Raw genomic sequence first — 21,753 nt, forward strand, 5'->3', positions numbered from 1 at the left:
GTGGGTCGCAGGCCCGCCTACCTTGCAGGAGTGATTGGAAGCTCTGTCCTGCCGCGGGCTACTGGGCCTTTTCTGTCGGTGGTCACAGTTCCGCCTACCTGGCAGGCGCGGGGGGTGGGGGGCGGCTCTGCCCCTCAGCAGGCCGCTGGGCCTGCTCTGTTGGTGGTCACAGTTCCCTCTACCTTGCCGGCGCAGAGGGAGGGGGCGGCTCAGCCTCTCAGCAGGCCGCTGCTCCTCTTCTGCCGGTGGGTCGCAGGCCCACCTACCTTGCAGGAGTGATTGGAAGCTCTCCATTTTTATTTTTTTAATGCCTCATTCAGACTTGATTCTCCTTTAACTATTTTTTTCTAGTAAGATTTATCCATACATTGACTGTGATGTTCTTTTTTCATTTCCTTTGCATAAAATGTTTCACTGAGTATGATTTTTAGTACTGTCTTAGTGGTTATGCATTATTTTAGTTTCTACTTATTGTGAAATATTTTTATTTCATCTTCAATTATTAAGTATAGTTTTGCTATTTTGATAGCTATAGTAATCTTTGTTGGCACCCACTATCTTTCAGGGTGAGGCATGTATTACTTCAAGCTCTCTTAGATTTTAGGGTTTCAGTTAAGAAATCAGTTGAAATACAAGTTGGTTTCCTTCTAAATGTGACCTACCATTTTTTCTCTTGCAATTTTAAAAATTCTATCCTTGTTCTGTATATTAACCATTTTAATTATAATGTGCCTTTGATAAGATCTTTTTATCATGACTATTTGTGGGTTTAAATGCCTCTTGTATTTGGATTTTGGATTTCCATCACATTCCTAAGGTTTGGAAATTTTACTGATATTACTTCTTTGAAAAAGTTTTATATTCCTTTAGCTTGTATTACAATACATTCTTCTAAGACAGTGATTTGGTCCCTTAATGTGACCTCAAATTCATCTATTTATTTATTTATTTTGGAAGTGGAGATTGAACCCAGGAATGCTTAACCATTGAGCCATTCACAGCACTTTTTAATTTAATTTTTATTTTTATTTTTTTAATTTTGAGATAGGGTCTTACTAAGTTGTGGAGCTGACCTTGAACTTGGAATCCTTCTGCTTCAGTCTCCAGAGTTGCTGAGATTATGGCAAGCACTACTACACCCAACCCAGATTTCTTGTATATTATTGTTATGGTCTTTGAACATTCTTTTTTTATTGTCACCTTTATTTTCAACATTGTATACTTTGTCTTCAGGGATCAAGAATCTGTCCTCTATGTGGCCTAATCTAATGATGCTTCAAACTAAATATTTAGTTTGATTTATTAAGTCTTCCAATTCCGGATTTCTATTTGTTTCTTTCTCAGAATATCTGAGAAATTTCTTTATTGAAATGATCTTCCACTTGCTGTTCATTACTTATGTCTTCTCATCCAACATTTTAACCATGAATTTGGTAAATTCTTTCTCCTATATTTCCTCCACTGTGGTTACAATATTGTTGAAGTTTCGTGGGCTATTTAAGGTGATTTGTCCCTTTGCTTTGTTCATATTGTTTGTATGTCTACCCATCTCCTGTGATGATTATTGATTCCACTTTTATACAAGAGACAGTTTAGTGAGCTTCCTTCTTTTAAGTGCCCCAGGCTGGGAAAATATCCAGGTATTGATACTCCCATTCAATGTGTATTATCTGTTGTTCCCAGTATTGATATCACTTTGAGAGAAGATACTAAAACTTATTACTGCAATCTATTCAGAGAAAAACCATGTACTGATAAATAAACCCCAGGGGAGGAAATAATTAAAAAATATTTTCCACAGTTCCTCTAATGCAGTTATAAAACTATAGTAATGTTCTGGAATAGCTTAATAAATTATTTATTAAATATAATAAAATTACCATTGCACTATATAAGGGTTGAAAAATGGAAGAGAGAAAAATTAGGCAAAGAAATAAAAAAATGAAAAAATAGAAAAGAATAATATATACCAAGATAAAAAGAAGAAGAAAATGGATGGAGGAGATTTGAGGCAGGAGCAGAGAATGCAAGAGAGAAAGGAGATACAAACAGAAGCACTTGAAAACCTGAGATATGAAAACAAAGAAAGAATGATTCCAGTTAATGTTTTAAAACAATCGAATGAGTTGAGGCGCTAATAGTGAATAATAGAAGAACATCTATTGATTCAATATGAAAAATAGTATCTGTAAGGTCAATATTGACATTAGAACTATTTATAATAATCTATGCCAAGGTGAGGGGATTTCTTCCTGAGTCTTCCTGATTTGTATTTCATCAGGTTTGGGGACCTTTAGAAGATGCCCACCTCTCCTTGGCTTTACCTCTAAGTTTCTCTGAGTGTGGAGGTGGTGATCACATCAACTCACCTGTGATAAAATTCTAGGAGGCCCCCAACAATTTTTGGTGTATCTAGGTACCTACTAGTTTTCTGTTGGGTCAGAGAATTTGGTCCTTAATTATCTGTGACTTAACAGCCAGGTTATTCCCTGATAGGGTATATAGTCTTGTATTTTCTTCTGAAGAAAAGCTCTGTGTGTCTAATGCTGTCAGATCTAGTCTGGGCTACCCCATGTATATTTCAGACTGTGCCGGGTATGGTGGTCTATAGTGGAGGTATTGAAGTAAATTTGATGTGGTGCTAGATGGCTCATATGGGTATAGGGTTGCTGTCTTCTCTGGAATACACAGGTTGCAGGTCAGGGTGCTTGCATCTGATCACACTGCACGGTAGCTGGCACCTATGGAGTGCTCCTCTGTAAGCCCCTTTGTGGGGTATACTGCCAGTGTGTATGTGCAAGGTTCTCTGATTGCTGCTTGGAGTTACCCACATGCCTTCTGGGATTCCATGCATGAAAATGAGAATTGAGTTAACTGCAACTCCAGGACTCACAGCTATGGAACCTCTTAGAGGTGCTGGAGCACAGGAAATACTCCCCTGGTTGCTACGGTTTTCTTGCCATCTCGTGCTTGTTGGTCAGTCCAGAGGCCCGAGTCTGAGTGCATGGAAGGTTTTATGTTGCTGGCTATTTCTGTTAGGTGTCGGGGGGCTCAGTACTTTAGCTGACTGCTGTGGGCTGCTGTATGCCCACTTCCCTCCACAGGGATTTCTTTAAAGTGGCGTAGAGCTTGGTGGCTATCTGTAACTGTGGGTCTGTGAACGCAGGCTCCCTATGAGTGGTCTGTGACACAGACACCACCACCTTGACTGAATAGAGCACTGGGGTGCCACCCCTATGACTAGGGGAGAGTGTCAGTTGGTCCACTTGTGTCTGAGCTCCTATTACTAGCAATTATGAATGAGCCTGGTGAGGGAACTTATAAATTAGAATTTGGGGTCTTCATTTTAGATGTTCTCAATCGGAATCTTTTGGGAGTATAACCCGGAAGTACTCCATGTGATTCGGGTACATACTAAAGGTGGAAAACCTTTGGGGGAATATAAAGAGGGTTAGAGGCATTTATATTTGTGTTTTATATGTATTCTCAGAAACTGTCTTTAATAAATGCCCATTTTTTAAAAAGTAGAAAATGGTCCTGCTTCCAGTGTCTTCCCCTTTCATTTAGAAAAATGGCTCCTAAATGGAATGACTCCTACAATTAAATTTTAGGTTCATTCCACATGTTATTAGACTGATCGAGAGTAGGTAGCGTTCGTCCTGACTGATCTCCTGCCCTGGAGTATGCCTACCATCAACTTACTCTATATTCAGCCACCTGTTCTCTATCCAAAAACCTGAGAGTATCCCAGATTACAAAGCTCCTATCTTTGAAGGATGAAAATGTAAAATCTCAATCCATGGGCCTGTCCACCCAGGCCCAGCCAACCATCTGTGCCTCTTTGCTTGCCAGCCCACTGTGAAATCCTGCCATATCAAGCAAACAGCAGCAACTTACCCTTGACACTTCTATGTCTTCCTACCTCAGTGCTCTGTGACTGTCCTTTCCTTAGCCTGGACTGTTCTTCCTAAGCTTCCTGCTTGTGATTTGTAAGGTCATCAACACCGAACGAAGGCCTTCTCAAACATCTCCCCAAAGTAGTAGTTTCACTTTTCCCAAGGTGATATTAATGTATTAATCACTGCCAGTGAACCAGTGAGCCTCAACATGTGAGTCATGGTCAAAATCTGTCAGAATCATTCTATGCTCTAGTTAAAAATCCAGATTCCTGGGCCTTCATGCACCCAACTTTAGAATGTCTCAGGGTACAACAGAGGAATCTGTACTTTAATAGACTTTCATATGAAATTTATGATGCACCAAAGAGAGAGCGAGAAAGAGAGAGAGAGAGGGAGAACAACTACATTAACCTATGGGCTTCAGCTGCTTTGTTTTCAGAGTCACTCTAAACTATTTTCTTTTTATTCCAAAACCCACAGTCCCTAGTCTTGGGCTCCTTGACAACTTGCCCTCTAGGTATTTTCACTTGACCTTCATTCTATAATTGGCACATTTCTTTATCCGAGAAGACGCTCAATGTTTTCTGTTAAATTAATAATATTACTTCTAATTAATCTAAAATATTAAAAATGAAAATTTGGTAGGGATATATGAAATTTTAAAAATTGGCTTGGCCTCACTCAAAATCAGTGAAAACTGAGGTCTAGCACAATAGATTGTTTTTCCAAAGTAAACGGACTTGTTTTCTTTGAGCTTAGTCTCCACTGAATATGACATACCACTCATTTGGGGTCGGGGGGAGCCTTCTAAACAGCAAATGTCATTGAATAACAGCTGTTCTCATTCTCTGGGTCTTAGGAAGTAAGTTTATTTTTTTATTAACTTCCAAATCTTCTAAAAAGCAGACACATACCAGTGTTTAAATGGCTAACAGAAGTACCATTCACCCACCTTCTTTGGAATAACTGGTTAAAATGAAATATTCTTTCCATTTGTATCTTTATGCTACCCACAGTTTAGATAACTCTAGACTTAGGATTACAGTTTTCAAGCTTTACTCCTTTTCATGTACAGTTGTTTCACAAAGCAGTGCTAGCCTGCTGATGACAATTTGTCTCTTGGTCTATAAAAGAGAGATAATGTTGAATGAAAAAAAATAGAGAGATAATGTAGAATGAAAAAAAAAAGTACCTACTACATCAGGTAGTGTGATGCTTCTATCTTCATTTTCTTTCTCATGATTGCTTTGGCTATTTAGGTTCTTCTGTGTTTACACATTAATTTGATGATTTTTTTTCTGTTTCTATGAAAAAAATGGCACTAGAATTTTGATAGGGATTGAATAAGAAAAACTAAAGATATTTTAATATGCACTTGGCTTTACCAAATTTTCAAAATTAATATTACCTTCATAGAATATATTGCCTTGGACTATAGTCTCCCAATTTAAATCTAAATTGAAATTTATTCTATGTATGGAGGTCCAGATTTCTGAACACCATATATTGAAGAGACTATCCTTTCCCCCTTGTGTGTTCTTGGCAACTTTCTCAAACATCAGTTGACTGTAAATATGTGACTTTAATTATGGATTCTCTATTCCAATCTATTGGTCTATACTCTGTTTTTACAACAGTACTGCACTGTCTTGATAGCTTTGCTTTATCACTACTGCATCAGGTAGTAAATTGCCTCTATCTTTGTTTTCTTTCTCATGATTGCTTTAGCTATTTAGATTCTCCTGGGTTTACACATTAATTTGATGACTTTTTTCTATTTCTATGAAAAATGCCACTGGAATTTTGATAGGGATTGCATCAGATCTATAGATCACTTTCAGTAGTATGGACATCTTAACAATATTAATTCTTCTAATCCATGCACACAGGATGTCTTTTCATTTGTTTGTCTTCAGTTTTTTTCATCAATATTTTATATTTTTCAGTATACAAATCTTATCCCTCCTAGGTTTAACTTTTTCCTGAAATATTTTTTATGTTATTGTTAACAGGATTATTTGCTAAATTTATTTTGGGGATGAAATCAGCTCAAAATTGTTTAAAGCCTTAAGTATGATACCTGAAACTTTAAAACTACTGAAGAAAAAATAAATGGGGGAAAGCTTCTTGACATTGATCTAGGCAATGACTTTCCAGACATTAACTCCAGGAGCACAGGTAACAAATGAAAAAATAAACAAATAGTATTGCAGCAATTACAAAAGCTGATGAGCAGCAAAGGAAAGCAGTCCACAGACTAACAAGACAACCTGTGGAATGGGAGAAAATACTTGCAAACCATACCTGATAAGGAGTTATCCAAATTACACGGCTATGTTTATTGAGATTCTACTATTTAACAAAGAACTGAAAAAACTCAATAACAAGTAAACAAATATCCCAATTGAAAAATGGGTAAAAGACCTGAATAGGTATGAAAAGAAGATCTTTAGATGACCAACAGGTGTCTAAAAAAATTTCCACCACACTAATCGTCAGAAAAAAAAGATGTCTGCACTTCCATGTTCACTACAATAGTATTCGCCATAGCATGACATGGAATCAACCTAAGTCCATCAATACATGAATAGATAAGGAAAATACAGTACTGAAATATTATTCAGCCTTTGAAAATGAGGAAACCATGTCATTTGCAGCAATATGATAACTTTGGAGGATGCTGTGCTAAGTGAAATAAGGTAGACCCAGGAAAACAAATTCTACATGGTCTCATGGGTTTCATCTAAAAGTCAAACTCATAGAGATAGATAGTAGAATGATGTTTACCAGAGGATGGGGGTCAGAACAATGGAGACACAAACAGAGTACAAAGTTTTAGTTACATCCAATAAATAAATTCTGGAAAGCTAATGTATAGCATGATGACTACAGTTAATGGTGCTGATGGTATGCATGAAACTTTATGATCTAGTCTGTGGAAATTAAATGTCAAGGTTAAATGAGATAATTAATGTTAAGTGACTAGTCTAGTGGCAGGTGCTCAGTAAATTCTCAATAAATAGTTGCTATTTATGTTATTATCCTCACAGCCAGCATGTAGAATAGAGGACAGGCCCTCCTATTTTTATACTTTACAGAAGAAACAAAAATATATTTTTAATTTTTTACTATGAATATGGAGTCAGATTGGTAATTGGAATAATCCAGACAAAAGCCTCTCCAGAATTATTCTATACCTCCAGATTTTCATACTGTTATCCACTCCAACAAAGTATATGCTTATTCTTGAGAATTTAACCAGAAAGTCTCCCTGCATTCCATGGTTTGGGAGGACAAGCCAGGTTCTCCAACTGCAGAGTACTTCAAATAACCAATTGCCTTACCTATTTAGATTTCTGCTACTCACATGGAAATTAATCCAATGGAAGAGCATTTCTTTGGCAATGAGTATATGGACTTCTATTAAAGGTAGAATACCTAAATTTTCTGGGTTCTTAGTTATATTACCTTTCCTTGATCTGAAATATAAAACATCAAATGTGTCCAGAAAAGAGATGAGTAAGAAGAGATGTATGACCAGCCAGGACCATCAGAAATTACCACTGGATCCCTGAAAACCCACAATGTTGAGTGTGTAATATTGCTTATAAATAACATTTTCCATTCTCACAGATTCCTATAGACTCAGCAGGGGAAAAGACTATGAAGAGACTCTTACAGGAACTCTCTCACGTGTGACATATCCACAGTTTTATGGCTACTCAGAGCCAAGTCTTACTTTAGAATAGGTCTATCAGTCCACTCCTCCATCCCTTGGGACTTGGTCAATCTTTCTTTTCCCTTATATAGTCTTCATATGTCATTCTAAATTGTATGTCAAAGAGGCTGAAGACTAAGCCTATCTAGATAGACAGAAAGATTCCCCTTTAATTCTTTTAACATGTTTCTTTCCAGTAGCAAGTAATTTGTGTTTTGATATATAAGGACAAACCAGAGAGAGTAATATATATTGTGGGCTGTTAGTCAATATTCTCCAGAGAAAGAGAAACAATAAGATGAATCGATAGATAGATAAGAGGAGATATATAAAGGTAATTGGCTTACACAGTTATGGAGGCTGAGAAGTTCCACAATATACTGTCTATAAGCTGCAGAACCAGGGAAGTTGGTAACATGGCTCAGTCCAAATCCAAATGCATCCAAACAAAAAGAGCCAACAGTGTAATTCTTAGTCTAGCCAGAGGCCTGAGAAACTAGGGGACCACTGGTGTAAATTCCAGAGTCCAAAAGCCAGAGCACTTGGAGTTCTGATGTTCAAGCAAGAAAAACTGAACATTCCATCTCAAAGAGAGAGCAGATTTGCCTTTCCTCTGTTTTTTATTTTTATTTTTTTAATTCTATCTGAGCCCTCAACCAATTGGATGCTCTGTGGCCTGCCCACATTGGGTGAAGAAGTTTCTTCTTTCTTACTTCACAGGTTCAAATACCAATCTCATCCAGCAACACCCCCACAGTAAAGAAATAAGGCGCTACCAGCTGTCAGAGTAGCTCTTAGTGCAATCAAGGGGACATGAAAAATTAAACATTGCCTGGACATTGTTCAAAACCAAAACAAAGTAAAAAATGAACTAGACACAGTGGCACACACCTGTAATCCCAGCACCTTGGAGACTGAGGCAGGAAGATCATGAGTTCAAAGTCAGCCTCAGCAATTTAGCAAGGGCCTAAGCAACTCAACAATACCTTGTTTCTAAATAAAATATAAAATAAGGGCTGGGGATGTTGCTCAGTGGTTAGGCACCCCTGGGTTCAATCACAAGTACCAAAAAAATAAAAACACCCCAAAAATGTACAGATCAACTATCACTTTTTTTTTAACTTAGAGCTTTAGGGTTACATACAGTAGGTTGAGTTCATCCCAACAAACACACACATGCATGAAAATTGATTTCAGTTCATGATCCCCTCTTTCCCTCCCATCCCCTGCTCCCTCTTCCTCTACTCTACTAGACTTCCTTTCTATATCTTCCTTATTAATCAGAGATTGGAGGAATTCCTTCCAAGTGATTCTAATGTGAAGTCTATGTGGTAACCACTGTCCTATCAGTTTACCATGGTCACTCAGGGTCTAGTCCAAGTCCTGATACAATCCTCAAACTGTGACTGGTCCATAACAAGATAATAATTGAAATAGATAATGCCATTCAAACTTCTATAACAAAATATCATAGCCTGAGTGACTTTTCATCAGTATCAATTAATTTCTCAGAGTTCTGGAGGCTGGGAAGTTCAAGATGAAGGAACCATAAAAATTGGTGACAAGTGAGGCCCCTTTCCTTGTCCTAAAAGGTGACTTCTTGCCGTCTTCATTTGGCAGAAGGGCAAAGCAGCTCTCTGGGGTCTCTTCTCTAAGGACCCTATTTCCATTCAGGTGGGCTTCTCATAATCTGATCAATTCTCAGAGGCTTCACATTCTAATACCATCACATTGGTAATTAGGTTTTCAACATATGGATTTGGTGGGCTCACAAACATTCAGACCATAGCAAAGTGCCTAGAAACTTTTAGAGCAATATGACAAATTAAGTTTGTGTCTATTAAGTTCAGTAATAAAAACAGATGGACTGGTGAGAAAAGAATGGCTTGATTTACAAAGAAATATTTTTATAGCCCCTCCAGGAAACCTTCTGAATAAGTAAACATCCACCTCCAATAGTGAGTATTTGATGGGCCCCTTCTTGAAGTTATTAACCTCTTTGAGATGAAACATTAAAGTTAGAGCACCTGGGTACCACAGGGTTAAAGAGCAGGAGTGGGGTAGGTGGGGTTACAAACCAGGAACACATGCCCTCCAAGTTAGATAGCTTGCTCTCTGTTTAATTGCCCTTAAAACACACACACACACACACACACACACACACACACACACACTCACGTAACAAGGAAGGTGAAAGCTGAATGAAGTTTTCTGGGTAATGGTTTGAAATGTTTTCCTTATGAGAAGTGGTGTTGAGTTACAGTGAGCAGCGGAGAACTGGGAGGAGAGAAACAGCAGCCCCAACCCGGCCCCCTCCTTTTCTTGGGCTGGTAGAAAGGTGGACATGGGCTCCCGGAGACAAGACAAGTGATATGTTGAACTGTTCTGTGGCTGCAATTGTCTGCTCCCGGAGTGACCTGAGGTCAGTGTTTACCAGGGTTTAACCAGGGCCAGCGGAGCAGGCACAGATGCGCTGCTGTGAAATGCCACGCAGGCAGAGACTGACAGGCAGTAGGAGCTGAGCTTTCCCCCTGGACTGCTGTTTCCTGCTGTGTTCAGGGGAGGGGGTGCTTTCTGGCAACTCCTGCTGCTGCTGCTGCTGCTGCTGCTACTTCATCTCTTTCTCCACTCCAGGTAAGCAGACTTAAAGGGAGGGCAGGCTGCAAGGGAAGCCTTTGTACAATGAACAAGATCCGAAAGTTTTTCCGAGGAAGTGGGCGAGTCTTGGCATTTATATTTGTGGCTTCTGTCATCTGGCTGCTCTTTGACATGGCAGCTCTCCGCCTCTCATTCAGTGAGATCAACACTCGGCTCCTCAAGGAAGATATCGTGAGGAGGGAGCAGATAGGATTCAGAGTGCAGCCAGACCAAATGAAGATCCTTTACAGCAGCATCAAAGAGATGAGGCCTCCCCAGAGAGGACATGGGAATGGAGCTTGGGGCAAAGACAATTTTAGAAAGACTGAGGACAGTGTGCACAAGTTTCAGGATCACTTGGACCCAACACAGAGGCAAAGAAAAATGAAAAACAATCTGGGAAGGGACAAAGTGGTACCTTTGTGGTATCCTGCACATCTACAGAACCTCACAGAGACCCTTACCAAGCAGAAGATGGAGGGGAGAGACAGCAAATCTGAAATTTTCTTCCATCGGGTGACATCAAATCAGACAACAGCCCAGAGGGCTTGGAAAACCCCATTTGTAGTGGCAAAAGGAACTCCATTAGTCAAAATATCTGTACACACAGGACCTGTCAGTGTAAAACAGGAGGCCCCGAGGAGTCATAATCTCAGCAGTGACACATCAAAACCAGCGGGTGAAAGGGCCCTGAACATGACCATCACTCTTAGAGCAAAGCAGCAATCACAAGCAGTAGCAAATGAGAGGACACACCCTGGTGGCTCATCAGTGCCCAAATCTGGGGAAGCCATAGCCTTAAAACAAACTGTGACTCAGAGCAAAGAATTAAATGCAAATAGACACAAAGTCAATAAGGGTCTTCCTTTTTTCAAGTTCATTGCCAGTTCCAGTCACTTAAAGAAGCCATCTATGAATGAGACATGGTTGGGAGGCATGCCAAAGCATGATGGAGTCAAAGTGGCTCAGGGGAAGAGACTCGACTTCCCTGAAAGCCATGTTGTGATTATAACTAAAGAGGAGGAACTAAAGACAAACACCAATGAGGTTTCCAACTTTAAAACCAAAACTATATTACCTAAAGTGTTGGGGGGAAGCCAAGATATACACATTTCCAGGAACAGGAGCGAGGCAGATTTGTCTTCACTTGCTTCACAGAGGGCAACAGTGTCTCAAACCAAAAAAGCCTTAGCAGGGGGACTGGGGACTGCAAGAATCAACTCGACTACCAAGGCACAGCATGCAGAACGCAACCAAAGTCACACAAAAGCCCCTCTAACTGAACACCATGGGATGCACCAAGTGTTACGAGTAGACGTGACACTTTCTCCAAGAGACCCTAAAGCTCCAGGTCAGTTTGGACGTCCTGTGGTTGTTCCCCCTGGAAAGGAGAAAGAGGCAGAACGAAGATGGAAGGAAGGAAACTTCAATGTCTACCTTAGTGATCTGATCCCAGTGGACAGAGCTATTGAAGACACAAGACCTGCTGGGTAAGGCTCATTCTCTTCTTTCTTCAATCCTAGGTATTTGGGCTTGTATACAGAAACATTTATTTCTAGATAATTTTGTGTGAATTATGGTCACTCAGAACTAGAGAAAAAGCAATTATTAGATACTAGCCAAATATTCTACCATTCACAAAGTGAAAATTTCTGATACCAGTACATGCATTTTGTTCTGTTTCTAAACTTACTTCTCTGGCCCTCACCCCGATTAGCTCAGGATCCATTTCCTTCCCTGTCTTGGCAATCTATTAAAATAACTAGATGGATTCAACTCACAATAAAGTATACATGAGTGGTGGAGCTTGAAGTGTAACTCCATTAAAACACTGACATTGGAGTAAGTTCTCAATTTTGGAAATTTTAACTATTGGAAAGTTTGTCTGGAATATATCTGGGAAATGAGCACAGATAAGAAATTTCATAAACATCTTAGAGTCATATCTCAACAAGCAGAATTCTTCCTACTCATGAATAGTGATATCCATAACAGCAATGGAAAAAATTGACTTTATTCCCTAAAATTTAATGTCCTTTGTCAGTAAGGATGGTAGACATTTCAGGAGTTCAGTTACACAGGAGTAATAGTGTTGGGAAAAGTCCATCAATAACTAGCAAGCACCTGCAAAACTACAAGAACATAATAACAGCAATCACTTTTATCAGTAGAGTTTTACCACATAGGAGGAGCCTATGTATACATGGGTGAACTTCACAAAAGCCCTGGAAAGGAGGGGCAGGTCTTAGAGTTCAAATGAACTGATGAGGATGCTCATAAATTATGCCACTTTTCCAGCTCTATTGCTGCCCAATGCACTGGCCTGAACCAGTTCCTCAAAGAAATTCCTAAAACTCTGTCATCATTGGCAGCATCAAATCACCAATATTTGATCTGAGTCAAATAGTTGCATTTCTGGCTCTTCCTAGCCCACTTACATGTGGGGGTAGGTTGTAGCCATATGATGACCATTAATGGATAACATAGCTCTGACTATGCCTTGATATGCAATTCCCTGAGCTAAACAACATTTGCCTGGAAGTTAGAATTAGGGAATGTCAAGATTGAGATGTGGCACCTGTAGTGGGTTAACAGTGACCTTGTTTGGCTTTTGTAGAAAGATATTCTTTGTAATCTAGGTAGTAGGGGTACAGTTCATTCACTTTACTAGGAGGGAGGCACAGATAGTGAACCTTATTCATCTAAGACGAGGAGTACTTTGATGTGATATCAGCTATAGTGAGGTCATTATCAACATCCTAGGCATTGGCAAATAACTATCAACCACATACTAACTGCCTAAGACCAAGGACTGTGCCATTCATATTCCTTACTTTGCTGATACACACAGCCTTAAGGAGAACACAAAAGCATTTACAGATGAGGAAACTGAGGCCCTGGGAAGTGGCATTGTCAGTGATGATAAAGCTAGTAATTCAACAGAAATGATTACAATTCACGCTCAAAATTATGCTGTACTTTCTCATCTTTTGCTGACCTCCTGACTACAATCATCAGGAAAAGGATTCTACAAATTATATTAGTCCAACTTGACTCTGAATTCCTGTATACCACAGGGTTGTATATGCTAGTTTTGAACATAGAATGCCAGGGAATGAAGTAGTCATTAAAGCAGCTTCATTTTATTATGCCCTCAGTGGCCCTTACCGACTGCTCTGGAGCCTGGGGCAGAATCAGACAGCATAGAAGTCCAAGTTCCAGCTCCAAACTGGAGAAAGGGCCAGTGTGTGGGCCAAAAGCTGGCAATAGTGATGTTATCACCCATGTGATTTATTGAAGGCTCAATGACTGCCAGTGCTTGTTAGTTTCTCTAATTTGGAAATGGTGCATTGCAGTCCAGGAAAGTCACAGTCAGGTTCTGTCTTCTGCAGAAGGTTGCCCAACCATAGCAAAAATGAACATGTATGCTTAAGAGGATGAGTCAGAGAGCACATGGCCAGGCCCCTCCCTTTTAGCACACAACCCACCTTGGCTAAATACACTCGAGCTCTGGACAAGCTACCTGACTGATGCTGTACTCCAACAGGATGGAGGAGATAGGCCAACCAGGAGGGAGACTAAACTGGGACTCCTCGGAGGATTGATAGCCCTTTTGTGTCATTCCTACTTTAAAATGGATATTTTCTTGTTGTTGTTATTGTTTTGTTTTTTCTTTTCCTTTGCCCAAACACTCTGACTATAAATATATGCATATTATATATTCATAGAGATAAACTTTGGAGAAAAATGGAAATGAGAACTTTTGGGTTCATTGTATAGGTAAGATTTGGAGTGAAATGTTTTAACTGATTTTATTTGTTTTCAGCCTTGCTCAAAATGTATTTGAGATGTCTTACCAGAACACACAATATGATTTTTTTAATATAATAGATTTTAAACATCACCATAAGGAGGAAATTGTCCAAAAATGTGTGTGTTTGTGTGTGTGTGTGGTGTGTGTGTGAGAGAGAGAGAGAAAGAGAGAGAGAAATCTATAAAAACATGGACCTTAAAATTAGCTCTAGTAACAGCCTACTGCAACCTTGAAATTCAAAAATTTGGGGGGAATATCTTCCTTGCTGACTTTTATATTATCCCCAAATCCACCATTATAGGTTAAGTAACATAGTAACTAGCATACCATAAGTGTTCATTAAATATAGATTGAAGGAAAAGAATAAAAACCAAAGGTTTGCTATATTCATTTAAACTCACTTCCCCTAAGTAAAGATAATAACTAGTTATAAATTAATAACATTTTGAGAATGAAGTAACCAAATTATTAGAGCAAAGATTGTCTTTAGGGAGAGGAGACAGGCAGGGTTGCCAGGACCATGTCCCTTTTTAGTTATAGAATCAGACTCTCTCTTCCAAACCTGCTCTCTCCTCCTTTCCCTCCTGAGTCCCAAAGAACTGCCCTAATATGTTGAGATGCACCCTCACGGCCTCTTCCACAGCACAAGCACTCCTTTCTGCCAGTGTTGTGCGCAGTATCCATTCCACTGCTGCCCTTGACTCTCCCTGGCAGCGGGGCTCTTGCATGAGTTATATGCTATTTTCTTCAATGTGAGCCCTCAGCACAAGGAAAGTCAGTCTCTTGACCCTTTCCTACACATGATGCTCATTGCCCCCCACCCCGGATAATTTTATAATTTGTGTCTTTCCACAGCCTCCTTCTCGCTCCTTACATGGCCTTCATCCTTTTCTCTCCATACATGCTAATTCACCAATATCCTAAAGTCGACAGGGACCTACCTCCATCCTGACCATGACATGACTGTGACCTCTAAATTCCAATGAGGTTTAACATAGTAGGCAGCCCTCCTGGTTACTGAAACACTTGGTTGGGTTCCTTTCACTAACTAGAGGCTGGAGCATTTCCCTCTCAGTAAAATTATAAACTTCAACACTTAACTTCATATTGTACTCCCTTTTCCCTGAACATGGTGCTGTTTGCTCCAAAGATTCAGATTTGTACAATACAGATTTAAAAGGTATGTTTTTCTGAAATAATTATCGAAAATTGATAACTATTTTAACAGAATAAATGAAAGGTGGAAATTCAAGTAAAGCTTGCAATCAGTTGTTTTATAATATAATAAGGACTTTCCAATTTTCCTTTTGAATATGTAGAGTATATTAGTATCTGATGTAAGATAAATGTATCCTGCTTAACACTATGATCTATTAATTCATGTTTATTCATTAGTTCATATTTTGTTATTGTTTTGGTTTTTAAATTGAATGTTTGATTTTCAAGGGAGAAAGATCTATTTCTATTTTATAAAAGTGTTTTAAGTCAATAAGGACAGCACAACTTCATCGTAGCTTAGAATATTTATTTGTTTGTTTATTTATTTATTTATTTTGGTTTGAACCAAGGGGATCTTAACCACTGAGCCACATCCCCAGCCCAGTTTTGTATTTTATTTAGAGACACGATCTCTCTGAGTTGCTTAGGGCCTCCATTTGTTGCTGAGGCTGGCTTTGAACTCACAGTTCTCTTGCCTTCTGAGCCGCTGGGATTACAAGCATGAGTCACTGTGCCCAGCTAGAATATTTTATTTCAAGATATGCTTAAAATACTTCTTTGACAGTCATTTGTAAGTCCCATATTTAAAACTCTTTCTTATAAAAAGAATTTAAGTTCTTTCTCTTAATTTTTGAAGTTTGTTCCTATCAGCAACAATCAACACACACACACACACACACACACACACACACACATTGCTGAAATATAGTCCTATCCTAAAATATGGGGCAGTTCTACTTGGAAAAACTTGTCTCCTAGCCTGCAGAGGTGGTCAAGATGGAATTCCATAAATGGACTTACTTTAAGAGTGGACTTCCTGTTTCTGAATTTAGAGAAAAATGATACACACACACGCACACACACACAAAAAAGTTTGCTGCCAACATTTAAAGTACAATAAGTATGGTACGCTGGTCTACAACTGCTGCATCATAATGCTACTTGATCACCTAGCTTAATGCTCCACATTCCCTACAGAACTCTGGCAAGCTCCTCAATGAAGCAATTAAAGTGGGCCTTTATTCTCTTAGTCCAAGCTGGGACTGTCAACCAATAATTTGATTCCTTCCTACACAGCTAAGGAGAGTTTTCTTTCAGCATGTATGAAAAGCAAAAGATAGCACTGTGCCTTTGCCACAGACCAGTATAAATTACTGAGGAGAAAGGAAAACTTTCCGGAACCTTAATTTGGACTCTACCAGGGTCAAAAAACATAACTAACGAGTTGCTAGAGGAGGTGGAGAAGCTAGAAGAAAGAAAATAAACAGATCATGTATGCGAACAGACTTCAGGCTTCTAAAAGCCCATCAGAATAGGAGAAAGAAAAAGTTAAATGAAATTCATTTTTTTTGTTTTTTACATGGGATGAAAATGTTAATTGATGAAATGAGACTGCTTTTGTGATTGATAGTGATTCGAAAACATTTTCTAAAATTAACAAGAGAAGCTGTGACATCTCTCTTAGAATCCATCAGAGTAGTAGGGAAAAAAAATCTCACAATATAGTTTTAAAAGTATTCTTTCCTGCATTCACCCTTTGGGTGAAAGCAATGCAGTGGTGTGTGTGTGATGATGAGGGGGTGCACACGCACACACATGCAATTCTGAGTATGTGTGTGTATGTTGGGGCAACTCAGTGCTCTGTTTCACTGAAAAGTCACATAGGAGAGCAGGAAATAAAAGTAAAATTTTGTTTAAAGGTGAAAGTTAAACCATAACATAGCAAAGGTTAAATATAGCCAAGAATTTATTACTAAGCCTTTGGATACTTTTATTTATTACATTCTTCCCACAACTAGAGGAACAACAGAAAGATAACCAGAGGAGAGATGTAAAAAAGAAAAAAAAATCTGTTACTAATGAAGAAAACAGTTAAACAGCACCTAATTAATGTAAAACTGAGAAATGCTAAAGCAACTCAAATTGCTCAATTACCTAAATACTGTCAAAGACCTAGAAATACTCCTGGGAGAGAGTAATTAGTAAATGTAAGACTCTCAACCTATTCACACTGCTTTTTTCACACATCTAACCCAGGGCCCAATTTAACCATCAGCCTAATTTTATCAAATTCTTGATGTAATATTGCCCTGGATCCTCTTGTCCTAGAAAACTACTTCCTGTCAGGCTCTTCTGGCTGACCCATTCAGAACCGAACTCTTGGGAGGAAAATTACATTTTTTTGCACATGTGTCAAAATGCACAGAGAAAATAGCAATGTTTAGTTGCTCTGTCTTGTTGTTTGCTTTTAAAAATGAAAGGAGCTTTTCAGAGTACTTTGAAAAAAAATGTGTAGTATGCCAAACTCACAGATGAGGGGAAATACATGTGGAAAGGCAAAGTAGCTTGACCTAGATCTCACAGCACACAGTGGCAGGGCTGAACCCCAACCAGCAGTCTTCCGAGTCTTCACTCAGTAATAACCCGTTTCGCTCCTACCTGGCTATTATCATCACCTGCACCTCCCTTGGCCAATAAGTATGGTACGCTTGTCTACAACTGCTGCATCATAATGCTCACACAAAAGAAATATGTATTTATGTTCCAGGAAGTGATGTGTGTGTGTGTGTGTGTGTGGACTTTTACACGTGAGTGAGTGTGCCTTTATTCTACCAATCCTTACAGCAATTCCATGAAAGAAATTCTCTTAGTCTCATGTGTTTTACTGGTAGAAAACTGAGACTGTAAAAAAGCAAATGATATATCTGCTGTCCCAGAAACCTAAGAGCAGATTTGAGATTCAAAAGAAAATTTCTCAACTTCTAATTCTAGTGCTCTCTCCACAGGCTACAAAGCCTCCTTTCTTTGTTTACTTATAATCATATGACGCTGGAAGAAATTAAGACAGATCTCTTCCTTATACCTAAGTCAGGGGTGTGTAAAGGTAAACACAGCTAATGTGGCACAGAAAGTCATCCACTATTAACATTACATAAAGACTCAGAAGTGATCTCTGTAGTCCCTTGTGTTACAGAGAAGGTATGTGGAGGAAAGTGACTTGCCCTAGGTCATACACAGCGGAGAGAGAGCACCACCCTCAAAGTGCCTTCACTTCCACCCAGGACTATTTCCATCACATGACACCACCTCCTGACCTTCTCCCTCCCATTCCAGTTTCACCCTAACAGCTGCCTTCTCAAAATAGACTATTGTTAAAGTGTTGAATGTTGATGATGGTGATTTATATTTCTAAGCCTGAGTTCAGTCCCTCTGATGGATACACCCTTACCTCAGCAACCTTGATATCAGTGGCCAAAGCCTTTGGAGTTGGGTGTTGAGTGTTGAATGTTCTCAGGAGCCAGGGGATTTTGACTGAGCGTCAGGGGACAGTCTCCACCAGAAAGAACAAAACACTAAAGCAACATTTTTATATCACTATACCCTCTTATCAGTGAGACGCAAAGAAGCCCCAGTAACTCTAAAGTTTTGAAGAAAATATACATATATATAATTCTAGGTAGAGCTGGGGGCTTGATTCTCCTGATGCTCCAGAAGATGCCAAAGCTTGAGAAGTGAAGGCCCTGAACACACCCATCAAGGTTGCATTTGAATTGCCAATTGAAGTTAAGGAATTATTCTCCCAGCCTTCTGGTTCATACCCGAGGAAACTGAGACTTGACCCCTGTTATATCTTTTGGCTCTGTTGGAATAAAATGAAAAATTTATAGAAATAAGAGAATGCTATTGCTCCCTCAATCTTCTGATTTGAATCCTTCTTTATTGGATAGGGTGCATTCAAATCAGGTTAGTAGCTGAACATTTAGCACACAGAAGCTGAAAGGGTAAAGCACATCCTTTCTGAGTTTCCTCATAAATTATTGAGTACTTGATAGATTCAGATTAAAGAACTACACTGGAAAAGAGCCTGGTGCCCAGTCAAAATGTGCATATTCACACTGTGGGGAATCATGAGTCTCGAGTGGGCTTTTTACCCTGAAGCTTACAAGATATTTTTTATCCATTATCTCTTCAAATTTTCATCTCATTCTGTGATATCAGCATTATAATCTTCATTTTAAAAGTGAGGGAAGTGTACTACTGGGGAGGCTAGTGAGTGACTTGACCATGACCATCTGGCTAGTGTCAAAAAGGACTCAAAGTTCAGTCCCTTGCCTTCTTCCTCAAGTCCAAAATCTTTCTGTCCTATCATAATCATATATCTGCTGTGTTTGGGATGGTGAAATTCTCCACATTAGAGTCCCCATTTGTTTGGAGTAATTGGATTGGCTATAGTAATTAAAACCTGGACTTCCTCCTAACAAAGCAGTTTGGGTTAATTTTTTTTTAAATAGAGCACAGCACCCATAGACTCTACATGCCTAATTTGTGTAATAAGTGTGCATTTGAAATAAAAATATGATTTTTTAATCTCAACAAAGTTTACACATCTAGAAATACCTTGCATTTAAATTAGATTTCACTTGAGCTGCAATTTCTTTACCATAATGTAACAGAAGTCAAAGTTTATAATGGGAAAATAGGCACAGAGACAGTTTACTTCATTTGGGTCAATGCAGGAGAACTTGAAATGGTTTTTACAACCTATGGAAACTAGATGAAACTTGATGCCTGATACAACAGTTAATAATCTGAACTTTCTGGTCTGACCCATTATACCTGTTTACAAAAAGGAAAAGAAAAAACACACTGTTTTTTTTCCCAAGACACCTTAAAACATGATTAATGTGCTTGGAATGTAGGAAATCAGGCTCTTATCTCAGTCACCCAAACTGAGGTACAAGATGAACTTTTATAGATGAAACCTCCAGCATTTCCTTCACATCCCTCCTCACCATCCTTTAATACTGCCTCTTACCAGCCAACAGCATGATCTGTACCACATCATCTCCCCCAAGGCCTTTGGCAACATGATTCCTTAAATACATCCAAAATACTTGTTTGTCATCATTGGCAAAAGTCTCTTTGTTGGGATAGTATCATCTAATGGAATCCTCCATGATCTCCCCATATGGATTTCTAATGATGAAATTGAGACAGTGGGAATAAAGAAAGTTTAGACATTTGGTAATTGGAGATCTACTTGTTTAATTCTTAATGTATTTTGATTTGTCCCTGGATATTTCTAAACCAACCAAAATTTAACCATAAAGCAACACTCAAAACTTCATGGCTAGTCTTGTTGATTCACACAGAATTTGTGCAGCTGGGCTGCTTTGCTTTTTAGAACTGATTTTCTTTTTCAGAGACAAATGTTCAAAAAACATGTATGTGTGAAATGTGCGTTATTAATTACATTATAAAATCAGAGATGTGCAGTCATAGGAAGACACTGCTCTCTTCTGTTCCCTCCCTTCACTCCCTTCACTCGGCTGTTTAACTCCTCTTAGCTTTACATCCTCTTTCTTCACCCAGAGCCACAGTGGAATATTTAACCACCATGTACTAGTCCCCTCAAAATCCTCTGCCAACCTTTCTGCCTCACTGCTATGATAACATCTACACTTGGATTAATCCAACAGTTTCGTTCATCTCATCGTATACTCAGGCTGTCAGGTATTCTGACAAAAAAAATTGCATCCTCAATTTTTCGAAAGTGCCCAATGGCCCTCAAAAATCTCTGGCTAGCACTTTTCCCATTGTTCACATTGACTGTCCCAATAGTCTCCATTCTCCTCAACCGCTACCCTATTTCATTAGCAAAGAACCTCCTTCCAATATGAGCTGGAAAGCATTTTAGCTTCTCATCCTTTGCACATGAGTTTATCTGCTTACATTACCACCGTTTTTTTTTTTTTATCTCAAAGAGAAATATCTAATCTTCCACTATTTAAGCTTTAAATTTAAGTTTCATTCCATCTCATCCATTCAGTACATGTTTATCAAATATTTGTTATGGGCAACCATGCTAGAAGCTTGTGGTAATGTGAAAAGAAGGCAGATTTGACCTCTACTCACTAAAATCTGGATGTAGAAGAAATGGAAAGAAAATTGATAAGTCAATAATATGGCAGAAGCAAAAGTGACTATAACAGAGAATAATAGAAGAGGGGCTGGGATTGTGGCTCAGTGGTAGAGCACTCGCCTAGCATGGGTGAGGCCCTGGGTTCAATTTTCAGCACCACATAAAAATAAAATAAAGGTTGTGTCCAATTACAACTAAAAAATAAATATTAAAAAAAGAGAGAATAACAGAAGAATGCACTTTCGATAGGGCAGCAAGAGAAAGCTTCTCCGTGGGGGTTATATTCAAGCTAATGCTAAATAAAGAGACGAAGTCAGCCATGAAGGCATGAAGAGGCTAGGAAAATGGCCCCAAGTTAAGAAAATAACAAGAGTTAGAAATTTAACATCATGAAAGACCTTAAAGAGGACCAAGGTAGCTAGGTAAAGTATATGACAGGAAGTGGAATGACAGCCAGTTGAACAGAGCAATCTCAAGCTATAATGAAGGATTTGAGGGGGGGAATATATATATATATATATTTTTTTTTTTTTTTTTTGTTTTT

The 21,753-nt window shown here is 38.8% G+C and overlaps 1 protein-coding gene across 1 annotated transcript in view; it reads left to right on the plus strand.

The window, feature by feature from the left end:
* Positions 1 to 9,721: 9,721 nt before the first annotated feature.
* Galnt5 (polypeptide N-acetylgalactosaminyltransferase 5) overlaps positions 9,722 to 21,753 on the plus strand; it is a 46,381-nt gene continuing 34,349 nt past the window's right edge. The window contains exon 1 of the mRNA XM_048811962.1: positions 9,722 to 11,744. Within this exon, the coding sequence (XP_048667919.1) occupies positions 10,300 to 11,744 (1,445 nt within the window). The 5' untranslated portion in view covers positions 9,722 to 10,299. The remainder of the gene's footprint in view (positions 11,745 to 21,753) is intronic.

This window comes from Marmota marmota, unplaced genomic scaffold (assembly GCF_001458135.2).
Source record: "Marmota marmota marmota unplaced genomic scaffold, marMar, whole genome shotgun sequence".
Classification (NCBI taxonomy): Eukaryota; Metazoa; Chordata; class Mammalia; order Rodentia; family Sciuridae; genus Marmota; species Marmota marmota.